Raw genomic sequence first — 12,693 nt, 5'->3', positions numbered from 1 at the left:
AAAGCAGAGTAAAAGTATGTTGGAGAATCTGTCTGGTGCTTTACAGGGTTAAAGTCACTGTGTTTTATCAACGTGTGGGTTTTTAAAAAAAAAAACTTAGTTGTTTTGCAAATGAGGAAAAAAAAGAAGACGCTTAAAAAAATGGTTTCATACCTGAGAGATGCTAATAAAATATGATTCTCTGCGTTTCTGAGTACTGGCAGCTTAGAACACAGATGTTTTACAGTAAGTAAGTAAAGAAATAAATAAAGTTAATTATCTGTGTGTCCACAGTAACAAGAAGTAGCAGGACATTTTCTGTATTTTAATGGCTTCAGTTATTATTATGATGATGATGATGATTATTTTTTATTGTTACATTTAAAAATATAATAATCATTGTTGATATTATTATTATTATTATTATTATTATTGATTAGGAACTCAAGCAAGTCCAGCTGCTACGACTAATCTACCAGAATAACCGTGACCTGGATGTCTGAGAATCTTCACAGACATAAGAACAGTGAAGACCTGAATGTGTGACCTCAGTCTGACTCCTGTGTGGAGCTGAAGGAGCACAGCGCCACTTGGTGGCTGAAACAGGAAACACACTGTAGCTGTTGTTACCTGCAGAGCTCCGTCCGTCTCATAAGCCCTGATCTACGATCATCGACTTGGGCCTGAAAATGAGCAACAACAAAAAAAAGTTTGGGAACTTTAGTGAAGCTAAAAAAAAAAAAAAACACGATAAATGTCTGAAATATGTGAAAATGAGACAGTTTGTAGAGTCCAGTTAGAAGTTTCACCTCTCGGACTTTTTAATTGGCTCCTGAGGGACCGACTGCTGCTCCTGCTGCCGCTGCTCCTGCTCCAGCCTAGACACACACACACACACACACACACACACACACACACACTTTATCTGAGGAACCTCAGCCTCTGCTGCGTGTCCAGTTAATTCAGTCTAAGTGCCTGAACCCAGTCTCTGTCCTACAGAGATCTCCAGCTGGCAGCAAACGTTCCCACAACATTGGATAACATTACCTACGAGTTCTAAAAATGTTCCAATCAAATCGTGAGGAAAATTTTCATTTCAGGTGATATAATGTTGGAGGAACGTTCTCAAACCAACATTTAAAAATGTTTCCCAGACGCTATTGAGGCCTCGGATGATTTTCACGAAACGTTCCTTTAATGTTGTATAATAACAATAGTGGAACATTCTGTCAGCAATGTTCTGAGGATGTTTTGGGAACATTCTTAAGGGAACACATTATAGAATGTTTGTCCATAAAACAAACTAAAAACAAACGTTCTTCTATCAAACGTTTCCACAACAATAACAAAGGAAGAATGTTCTCAGTGCAACATTTAGAAAACGTTTTCCAAATGACAGAACGTTCTTCATGAGACGTTCCTGTAACATGATACGTTAACAAAGGTGGAGCAGTCTGTCTGCAATGTTCTGAGGATGTTTTGGGAACACTGTTGAGTAGTTACAAGAATGTTCCCTAATAAACATTCAAACAATGTTTTCCAGATGTCATTGACGCCTCCGATGACAGGCTCTCTTTCATACAGAACGTTCCTGATATGTTAAAGGCAGAACATTTCAGCAGCCTTGGAGAACCTCAGGGCTTTTCTAAGGGTGCATATGAGCTACATGAACGAGGATCAGCGAGCAACGTTGTCAGAACGATATAAAAACGTGCTTTACCTTTCCCTCCGGGCTTTAATCCTCTCCTCATCGAATCTGAAAAAGAGAAACACACCAGTAAATCCTCCCTCGTCTTTAACACCCAGAACAACCGTCTGCTTCTCTGTTTGTTCACATTTACATGAATCATCGTTTCTCAGATCAAACCCGGAGCTGCAGGATTCATTGCTGCCTGCAGCTTGTTGTCGCCACCTGCTGGTCACAGATACTTACTGCACCACACACTCTGGGACATGGACGTGCTCCATGGGGACCAGTTCTGCCAGTTCGTCCAGACTGTGGACGTACTGGATCTTGTTCATGAACTTCACGCTGCAGAGGAAAACGAACACAGTTACAGCGAGCGCGTCTCTTATAATTTGAGTTTTCTTTGTACAAATGGCAGAAATGTTCTTGCAAAACATGTGAAACGTCTTTAGAAATATAAAAAAACATTCTGTCGATAATGTCCAAGAAACATTTTCTGGTCTATATCTGCAAAATAAATCCGCAAAATAACAAAAACAAGTATTGGATGGTCATTTTCTGTATTGTAGTCGTGACTCTATAGAATTAAAACTGGGATAATTTAAATTTAATGGTGTATCTATACTGAAAAACTGAATATTGTCAGATTTTTAATGGTGCATCGATAGAAAACAAACAAGATTACATAAATAATGGTGGACCAAGATTAAAGGACAGCACATTTTCCTATTAATCAATGGTTAACCTATAAAAAATTACATTTGCTATCATTTTATGGTGTTTTTATCATCATTTAACAGTATTTCTAGCTATATATCTGCATTTTATAGGTGACTAGGTAATAAAAAAAACACTAGAATTTTTTAAAGGGTATATTTACAGCAAATGAAACAAACATTTTCTGCTTTTTATTGTGTATCTATAGTAAAATAATACTACTAATGGTTGATGGTTTGCCAGTAGTACTAAAACAGGACATTTCTCTGCTATTTAACAGTAAATCTATAATTAAAAATGTACATTTCAATTATTTAATGGCGTATCCACAGAGAAAAATGGGGCGTCCTTAGTTATTGCATCGTATATGAGCATTTTGATGTCTCTTAACATTACAAACTAACAGAACCATAAACTGAACAGAACCTGAATCACAGTTTCTATTCAAACATGCAGACACGTGATGGTTAACACATGTTTCTTAAATGTTTGTCACCTGATGAAGGGCCTGGATATGGCCAGGACGGTACGGATGAACCATGTAGGATGAGCGATGACCAGAGACTTCAGGTTCTTCCTCAACCTGCGACACAGCAGCACAAATTAAAACCCAGTTCTTCAGTCAGACGGGTTTAAAGTGAACATCTGGAGCAACACGAGGTTGTTGTTGTTGTTGTTGTTGTTGCTTACAGTAACCCATCACTACTTTCTTACCGTCTGTCTATCATCTGGTAGCATTTCTTGAGCCAGCTGATTCCGGGCATCTTGTTCCGAGGCGTCGCTCCGTTCATGTAGATGATCAGATAATCTTCAGCCACCAGCATCTCCAGGCTGCTCACCACGTACCTGCCAGACGGAGAAGGAAAGAAAACATCAGCAAAATATAAATAAATCAAAAAAAATCTGGCAGCAAGAGAGCCAGAAAAAAATACTTAAAAAATGGTTGAATACTGTGACATTCAAAAAGTGTAGAGAGACAATAACATAGAAAATCTGTTAAATAATGATATTTAGAGTTGATTTAAATCCAGTAAAACAGGATAATTTTATGGTCACACAATGTAAATAATGAGCTACCATTAATAAAATTATTTACAGTTGTGGCCGTTTTTTTTTGTTTTTTAAAAAAAAAATTTTTTTTATAGTCAACCTGTGAATTAATCTTTTTTTTCTCCTGTAATTTAACTGCATGTCATCTATAATTTTACAAAACTGAAAAAAAATCTGTAAATTAACACTTTAAAAAATGATCCATCTGCTGATTTACATCTAGTAAAAATTGTGTTATTTTACAGTTAAAAATGTGTAAAAATATAGATTTTTTAATTCAACATTACAGGATTACAGTTTGGGACCATTTCTTTTTTTTTTTTTTTTCCAGTCATTTAATTTTTTCTTCTGTGATCATACTTGAGATTATTTGTAATTTAACTAAACAGAAAAAAGTCTTTAAAATAATAAACAGAAATATTACAGGTAATTTTTATTTTATTTTATTTTATTTTATTTTACAGTGTAACTAACTGAGAATAATAGAACAGAAGTAAAAATAGTCCCAGTATGTTTAGAAATAAACCTTCTGTATTTTTTTAAACACAAAAATATCTATAAAATGACAAAAGTACCGCATTTATATGACTAATGTAAGAAAACATTAAAAACCTGCAGCTTAGAATAATCTTAAGACTTCTTTTTCTATAATTTAATTAGCTATTATCTGTAATTTCATAAAACAACACCAAATCTGTAAATTAACAGTCAATTGTTCAAAAGAATTTCTGTGAAGATCTGTTGAATTTTATAAAATTGTTATTAATATTATTATTTTATTTTTTTTTACAGTCCATGATTTCCTATTGGTCGACCTGGAACCCTGCTGTCTGAATGTGAGGAGTTAGTGGACGTACAGGAAGAGGTTCTCCATGATGTAGTGGTAGTCCTGACAGCTGCTGTCCGGCAGGTAACAGGCAGAAAACACGATGATGGCGTTCAGTCCTTCTCCGTAGTAACCTGGTGACAGAGATGCTCACAGTTAATGCTTCAGGAGACAGAGTTCACCTGGATGCTTCCTCACATTAACGGGTTTTGTCATTTTAAAGGGATTATATTTATTTTATTTACTGGTTCATCCTTTGTCTCCGTGACACTGACCTCCGTGAGTGATGACCCTCAGGTACGGTCTGATGACCTGCATGTCGATCCGGTGCTCCTGCTCTCCGATGATCACCGTCCTCCAGAGGCGTCCGTTGTTGGCGTTTCCGTCCTCGCCGGCTTCACCGGAACCGTCAGCTGGAGCCGCTTTGGCCGAAGCCACCGGCGTGTCGTCTGGACAGAGTCAGAGTCAGAGTCAGATTAAGAGTCTGGACACGGACACAATTACACGTTTCAGTAAATCTGAAAACAACAATATTTTACATATATTTTCCATTATTGTGGAGAAAAAGTTGTATATTGAGGTTTAAAGTATGAAAAATATTTTTTGACTGCTCTGCATCTAGTATAATCTCATTGTATTTAAATCTGATTAAAATGATAATAATTTTAAAAAGCATTATTTTACAGATATTTGCAGTGTTTGTTTCTTTAAACAGTTTTTTTTGTTTTTTACTGCTTTTTTAATGCTTTAGTATTTCACTTTTTTAATGTATTTTTGTCTGATAATTTTTTTTTTTTTTTTTCACCATTTCTTTGTGTGATTTTTTCCACAGTGTGGTTTAGAATTAAGGCCTCAGGTTTAGACAAACACCCCAGCTGAAGATTTACAACATTAAATGATCGTTGGTGACCAGAGCTGTAAATAAAACTCATTTAAACTTATTTTAGGGTTAAAGCCTGAACCCGGTGACCTCTGACCTTCCCACTCCAGGTCGTTGCCGTTGGTGATGAACTCCAGCGAGTCAGTTTCGTCCGGCGTGTCGATGTCGTCCACGTTGATGTCCAGGTCGTCGGGCGTGTCCAGGAAGTCGTCCGACAGCAGCGAGCCTTCGCTCTGGTCCAGGGACAGGTTCATCTCCGGGGCAACCAGCGTCCGGCGCTTCCGGTGGGACGAGGAGACGCCGACGCCTCCTCCAGGGGGACTGACGTTCAGGGAGGCGGGGGGAGCTGCAGAGAGGAGGAGGAGGAGGAGGAGGAGGAGCAGAGGATGAGAAGGAGGAGAGGAGGAGGAGAGGAGGAAGAGGAGGAGGAGCAGAGGAGGTCAGTATCTGAGCTCCACGGTTCAGAACCGGTACTGACGTTTCTGGACTTACAGGTTCTGTCGTCGGTGAGGCCACAGGACGGATCCATGTCTCCGTACTCTGGCAGCGGTCTGCAGGAGACAGACACTGATTAGAACCAGAACCGAGCTTGTTCTCTAGAATATATGAAGATACATGAGGTGATGCTGCTGCTGAGAGACGAGCTTCAGGAAGTTATTGAGCTTTAATCAATAAAGAAACTTTAAAACCACACACTGACCTACAGACACAGACAGATGTTTAGAACACAACTGTATGTCTGAATAAAACTCATCTGAAGGCTCCAGTGTTTCTGTTTATTCACATTTTCAACTTCATCAGTTGATTTAATTGTTTTCTTTGCTTCTGTTTGTTTGTACTGTTCAGAGAGAATTTAACGAATCAGCAAAAATAAACAGCTGTTTTATTTTAGTTCATTTAATGTTCTCACTGGAATGTGAAACATATTATATAATATATTTTTTCAATTATTCTAACTCAATTTTACTAACAGAAAATTGCATTGATTTTTTTTGTTTGTTTGTTTGTTTACAATATTTGAACCATAAATTAATGACAGGACAGCATCTGGGTTTTGTTTTTATGGATTCATGAAACATTTTCAGTTTTCATTCTGCAGCAAAACAATTAAACAACAGAACATGTCCTGCTTGTGACGATAAATACACATTAAATCATAGAAAAGATGCATTTTTACTAAAATTTACCAAGAAATAGCAAGAAAAAGTTCTGCTGCTCTTTTATACTGTTGACCTGCAATTAATTAAGGTTTTTAATTTTTTTTTCTATAGATCCACCATTAAAGAGCAGAAAACTTTGTGTTTTCACAATAAATGAACCATTTAAAATAAAAAATGTTGTTTTTCAGTGTCCATTAAAACACTAAGATAGTCCTGTTAGTGCTTGTTACTGTGGACACATGATTAATTAAAAGAAAATTTAACTATTTTCATACATAAATACACTAACAAATGACAGAAATTGTCCTTTTTTTCCACGACAGATATGGAACAAAGTGGAAATAATAGAAATATATCAGACATTACCCTCAAATAACAGGAAGCTCTTCATGTTTTTGTCGCTGTTTTATGACAGATTCACCATTTAATATTGAAACTTCGTGTTTTTTTTTAGTTGTTGTTGTTTTTTTTATTGTTGGTACATCCATAATTTATTCTATTCTATTTTATTTTTACTATTTTTTTCATTTTTACAGCAGATTTACCATTAAAGATGCAAATATTATACTTTTTCTTTCTTTCCTTTGTTTTACTGTACTGTCACCATTAAAATACATTAATCCTTGTTTCTGAGGACAGATTTCCAGGTACTTTATGGAGTTCTGGTGGTGTCACTAAAACCCAACGACAGGCTGCGGGTTTAGTCGCTGATCTGCCTGAAAGCAGGAGGATGAAGGTGGTTATCAGCTCGTCTCTGGGGAGAGCAGGAGGAGAAGATTAGAGGCTGTGAGTCAGAGAGCAGGAGGACGACCTGAGGAGAGGAACTCAGAGAGTCTGTGCAGACAAAGTGCTGCCGTCACGCTGCAGCTTGTTTACTGCAGACAGGACGTCCAGCTCTGGCTCCTCTCCTCTAACGTCTGTAGGTGTGCAAATGAGGTCGACTCTGCAGCAGGGAGCTGGTGCGACTAAAGCAGACCGTCAGAGCTGCGTCGCTGTGAATCTGACATCCAGGACAGAGTCTCCTGCTGCTCACCAGACAGCCAGGCTCTGCTGACTATATTCCCAGAGGAGCCCTGCAGCCATCACCACTCCTTTGTCAGGAATTAAAGCCTTTCTGGGAGGTTCTCTCTTAACAAAAGCATCCTTCTAGCTCCTGTTTACGGCTGCCTTGTCCTTCAGTGAGCTGTGACTCTTACCTTCTGGAGGCGGCTTTTGTCAGAGTGGATGTGAATCAGCTTCCTCTCCGCCTCTCACACACCTCTGGCTTTGGTTTCTCCTCGGCTCGGATCAGAGCAGCTACAGACGGAGCATCTCCTGGATTCCTCCTGCGTCTCTGCCTTCAACCAAAACCTGCCACCATTTTCCTGGACTGGTTGTTGTTGATCGGCGGCGATGTGGCGTCACATGACGGAGCTGCACCTGCTCCCTGGATCCCTGCCTCCATCCGACGGAGGAGGAGGAGGAGGAGGAGGAGGAGGAGGAGGAGGAGGATGGAGCCCAGCGCTGTCTGGCAGCACACGTCTTCTTCTTCTACTGTTTATTTTTTAGCATCTCAACTGTTTTGTGATTGCAAAGTGGAAATTTGTCCACAAAAACAAGGAGCAATGTGGCATTTTCTCAATTTAATTATAATGAATGAAATAGTAGAAAAAAATATATAATAAAAAAAACAGCCAATAATATATATAAAAATAAATCTTTTTTAAAGTGTGTATCTGTTAATATGAATCGTGCACCAACAGTAAATGTAGACGTAATCATTAAGAACACTATAAAATAAAATTAAATTAAATAAAATTAAAGCAAAATTAAATAAAACAAAAATTAAATTAAATTAAATTTAAATTAAATTACATATTTTTTCTTTTTAGTTGAAGGATTTTTTTCACATTTTTGAAAAATAGAAAATTGTCAAAATTAAAAATTAGAATCAAAAATAAATTAAAATACAAAATTAAACTGTGAGTTGACGTGTCTATGTAACTGTTAAAAAAACAAACAAAAAAATAAAAATAAGATATTTAGGGTAAGTTGCAGTTTGATATGATCTAAAAAATTAACAGTCAATTCTTGCAATTTCAAACTGAATCATTAGTTTATTTATGTTGTTGTTGTTTTTAAACATATTTTAATACATAAAATTATAGAATAAAATCTAATGATAAAAATAATAGAAAAAAAAGAATAAAACAAATAATTAGTATATTATTATAGGGACATTTTCCTTTTAAGTACATTTCCAGTTATTTTATAGAAACATATTTTTTAGAGTGCAGAAAAGAAAAGGAGTGTTGTGATAAATACACGACCGCTTTATAAAAGGAAAAGCAGTCCAAGCAGAATATGAGCTGCTGACTCATTAAAAAAAAAAACCTGCTTGGAAATGAATGAATAATTCACTGCATATTAAATCTGCAGCAACGTGATGTTCACCTGGAAGTGGAAAAATACTGCATATTTAGAAATTAAAAATGTATTGATTTACATAATTTTACATAATTACTTTAATGGTGCAAACATTGTTCTGACCAGTTGTGACGGTACTGTGTCTAATTTAAACTTTTTTTTGCATTAATTGATTTAAAAGTAAAGTTATTTTGTAATAAATTAATAAAAGCAGCTTGATAAGTTCATTTTTCTGCACCTTAAGTTCAGGAACATTTGTGTTCATGCTACCAAAGTTTTTGATTGCAGAAAAAAGCCTTTTTCCCTGAACTTGATATAGTTTGTTGGTCCAACTTAAGTTCATTAGAAGTTGTCTGAACTCAAAAAACTGATGCAAACTGTTGCATTAATATGTTTTTAAGCCTTCAGTTTATCTTTTGTGTCTCGTATCAGCTTCCTGTATTTAACACCAACAGGAGGGTTTAAAACATGAAGAAGAAAAGAGAAGAGCTTCACCTGGGGAAGTCTTCATCCTGCCACTCGTCTTTCACTTCCATGTTCTCCATTCGTAGAGTCGCCTCTGTGGTGCCCATCCCTCGGAGAGGAGAGCCGGGGCCTGGAGGGGCGCACACCGACATTTATTAATCACAACGATTCACATAATATCAGCAGAGACACTCGGCTGCATGGCTGCACTGCTCTGTGGAGGGACTTGACTCGGTTTCAGGACATTTTCGGGGCTGGAAGCTCGGCGGGGTCACGTGGTTTCGTCCTCCTGAACACATGTGAGCAGCGTGTGACCGACTCAGCCCTCCTCAAAGTCAAACATCACAAATGTTCCAGAGACGGGAGGCCGCGATGGAGGACGACATCCAGGCGTAATCCCTCCTCGCTGCTCCTTAATCCTGCTGCTGCCTTTTGATCTCCCCTCGGGCTTCATGTCGCCAACATTTGAAGGGAATTCATTCAACTAACTAACTGCATTAACGAACCCTGCTCTGATTTAACACTGCGACCATCACAGCTCGATGGAGGCGCATTAATTAGAGCAGCCCGGGTCATTCTGGGTATTTAATTACATCCACAGTCCTGTTTTCTTCCAGTCATGTATGAAATCCGTGATGTCTGATCACGTTCTGCTGAGAGGTTTTAGGAGAAGCACAGAACAACCGAGCCCAGTGTGATGATGGAGCTCCTGCTGGCCGAGCACAAAAACGATGGCGGACACCCTAATCCTAACCCTACTGGTGGAAGCACTTGTGGCTGACAAATCGATAGAAGAAGAAAAAATGAAGTGAAGATACAAGATGGACTGAAACCCAATGAAATCAGCAGGCGTGGAGGAGAGAATAAATTGCTATCGATGGGTTTTTGTGGGGAGAATCATGACTGCAAGGATTTCTACTAAAAGCTGTGTGAATGTGCATTAAAATAAATGCTCATTCAATGTGTCTCTGTGCAGGTTTTTTCCCTCCATTGTGCTAGAAAATAAAATGGCTCCACAGGCTTTCTAGGTCACCCCGAACACAACATCCACCCAACAGATTCCCTCCTTTAGTGCACACTCTCTAATGTCAGAATATCAGAATATCAACGCAAAGATGCAGAAATCAGAGTCTGTACTCACATGAGCGGTGCGAGATCCCCTCAGAGTCTCAGTCTGGATGCAAAGATTAGCAAAGTCCTGGTCCTCCACATCAACAGAACCACACGGGTCAGGCTGAAGAAATTCCCTCTTTTTTTGATTTCTTTTTTTTTTTTTATCCCCGTCCTGCTTTAATTCACACGCAGGGACACAGTGGTACAGTGTCCTCGCCAGCAGCAGCAGGTGTGGGAGGACAGGGACCACCTCTGTTCTGGACCCCCCCTTCCCCTCCTCCGCCTCTGGCCACCTTTGTCGGGGTAAAGACTGGCCGTGAAGAGCGAGCCGACAGCCTGCCTCTCAGCCCCGACGTCCACCGACACTAAATTCCTTTAATGGGAATGCATCTGCTCTGGCATCATGATCTCTTCTCCCTCGCCTCTTTTTTTTTTTCTTGCCTCATGCAGATCTGCTTTGGAGTCTCGTTTTCACCCGATTCAACAGCTTCTGTTTAGTTTCCTTCTGTTGTCCAAATCCCTCCATGGAAGCAGCTTTTTTTTTTTTTTATCCCTAAATTCAGAGGCGGTCTCTCAGTGTCCCCCTCACTCCATCAGATAATCCCGCTGTTGTTTTCAATGGGGGTCTATGGGGCTGCTGTTTCCAGGCAACAGCATCTCTCTCCATCCATGACTTCTCCTCCCCATTCTGTCTCCCCCTCAGCCTCTTTCATACCGACACTGTAAATCAATTATGCAGCTTCCAGTCCCTCCGCTGCTTTAAGAAAGTGAGTTAACGGCACTAATTAGCTCAAAGTCGTCTCATGAGCTGTGAAAGTGTAAAACCAGCTGAGTTAAATTAGCAGAACTTGGGGAAACGAGTTAAACTAACTCAAGATATTAACTTAAATCAGCGAATCAGGGTCGATTTGTCGATACGACACTTGATTTGATACGAGCTGTTACTCCAACAGCAACATAATAAAGCAGATTACAGTTTGTAAATGCACACAGGGACAAAGAGCTTCATTCTGGAGACATGTCCTGTGGTCTGATGGAACTAAACCTGAACTGTTTGGCCTTAATGACCATTTGGAGGAAAAAGGGGGAAGCTTGAAGCCTGAGAACAACATCCCAGCTGTGAAGCACGGGGGTGGCAGCATCATGCTGTGGAGGGACTGGTGACCTTCACACAATAGATGGCATCATGAGGAAAGAACATTATTGAAGCAACATCTCCAGACATCAGCAGGAGGTTAAAGCTTGGACACTAATGGGTCTTCAGATGGACAATGACCCTCAGCATAGCGCCAGATTAGCTACAGAGAGGCTTCAGGACAACAGAGTCAGAGTTGTGGAGTGGCCATCACAAAGCCCTGATCTCCATCCTGGAGAACATCAGTGGAGCAAGGACACCAACAAACCTGACTCAGTTCTGTCAGGAGGAATGGACCAGAACTCATCAGACTGTTGTGAGAAGCTTGTGGAAGGAAACCCAGAACGTTTGACCCGAAGTCATAGAGTTTAAAGGCAACGCTAGCAGATACTGAGGAGATGGATGGAAACTTCTGGTTTCAACCGTATCTCTCACAGTGTTAACAGTGTGAATACTATCCATGCCATCTATACTGTTTAAACCACTATTTATCCATACATGTACACTTAAATCTATTATATCTATTCTATATTGCATCCACAGCTATACATATATGTATTCGTACCACTTATTACCACTGTAACATACTGTACACTAGCTTGTCTTCAGTAGAGGGATCTAGTCGCCCCAGTAAGCCATTATTCTGTCCAGCTTACCACCAAATTGGTGTTTTCTTTCACTAGTCGTGGTCGGCTCGTCATCCAAGATGAAATGGATAATATCAATGTACACATTACATGTTATTAAAAATATAATGGCAATATCAAACTGCATTGACCTTCAAATATCACCCAAGGACAAACATTACACCCCCAGTGGGAGGCCTGGATATAACACTGTGTCCATCTTGCACAGTTTTCAGGTTGCAGTGCGATGAAAATTTACAACCTGAAATATCCTCCAAGGTCAAATGTCACAAATGGAAAGCCCCAACATGGCTGCTTATCTGCACCAAATACCATAAATCTACCTTCTGCCCTTTTGAAGGTAGACGGCATGTGACCCCAAAATCTGATCATTAAGAGAAGAGGTCATTCCTGGCTCACCTGTCGAATATCAACTTGTTAGACATTAGCACTCCAGCTAGAGACTGTTCACAGACACACATACAGATTGGACCAATTACTCCATCAATCCATCCATCCATCATCTCTACACCTTTATCCTCACTGGGGTCATGGAGAGTCTATCCCAGCTGACTCAAGGTGAAGGCAGGTTCACCTGGACAGGTAACCAGTCTATCACAGGGCTACACTTAGAGACAGACAACCAAGC

General features: G+C 39.4%; 1 protein-coding gene across 1 annotated transcript; it reads right to left on the bottom strand.

Moving 5' to 3' along the window:
• Nucleotides 1-543: 543 nt before the first annotated feature.
• On the bottom strand, nt 544-9,277 carry atcaya (ATCAY kinesin light chain interacting caytaxin a). Its single transcript, XM_008304798.1, has 11 exons — nt 9,201-9,277; nt 5,632-5,690; nt 5,237-5,485; nt 4,535-4,708; nt 4,291-4,393; nt 3,098-3,229; nt 2,880-2,966; nt 1,913-2,011; nt 1,700-1,735; nt 789-857; nt 544-662 (listed from the first exon to the last, which is right to left on the bottom strand). Exons 1-11 carry the CDS (start codon nt 9,275-9,277, stop codon nt 629-631), a joined length of 1,119 nt encoding a protein of 372 aa, XP_008303020.1. The 3' UTR covers nt 544-628.
• Nucleotides 9,278-12,693: the final 3,416 nt, after the last annotated feature.

This window comes from Stegastes partitus, unplaced genomic scaffold (assembly GCF_000690725.1).
Source record: "Stegastes partitus isolate 25-593 unplaced genomic scaffold, Stegastes_partitus-1.0.2 Scaffold2326, whole genome shotgun sequence".
NCBI lineage: Eukaryota > Metazoa > Chordata > Actinopteri > Pomacentridae > Stegastes > Stegastes partitus.
This window is presented reverse-complemented; position numbering and strand designations above follow the sequence as displayed.

Bases quoted from the DNA above. Each gene is read 5' to 3' on its own strand.
- atcaya (XM_008304798.1), bottom strand. From the start codon at position 9,277: ATGGGCACCACAGAGGCGACTCTACGAATGGAGAACATGGAAGTGAAA. The intron at 1,736-1,912 runs GTAAGTATCTGT...TCTCTTTTTCAG, and splicing joins GTCCCAGAGTGTGTGGTGCA to ATTCGATGAGGAGAGGATTA. The intron at 858-1,699 runs GTAAAGCACGTT...GTGTGTGTCTAG, and splicing joins ATTAAAGCCCGGAGGGAAAG to GCTGGAGCAGGAGCAGCGGC.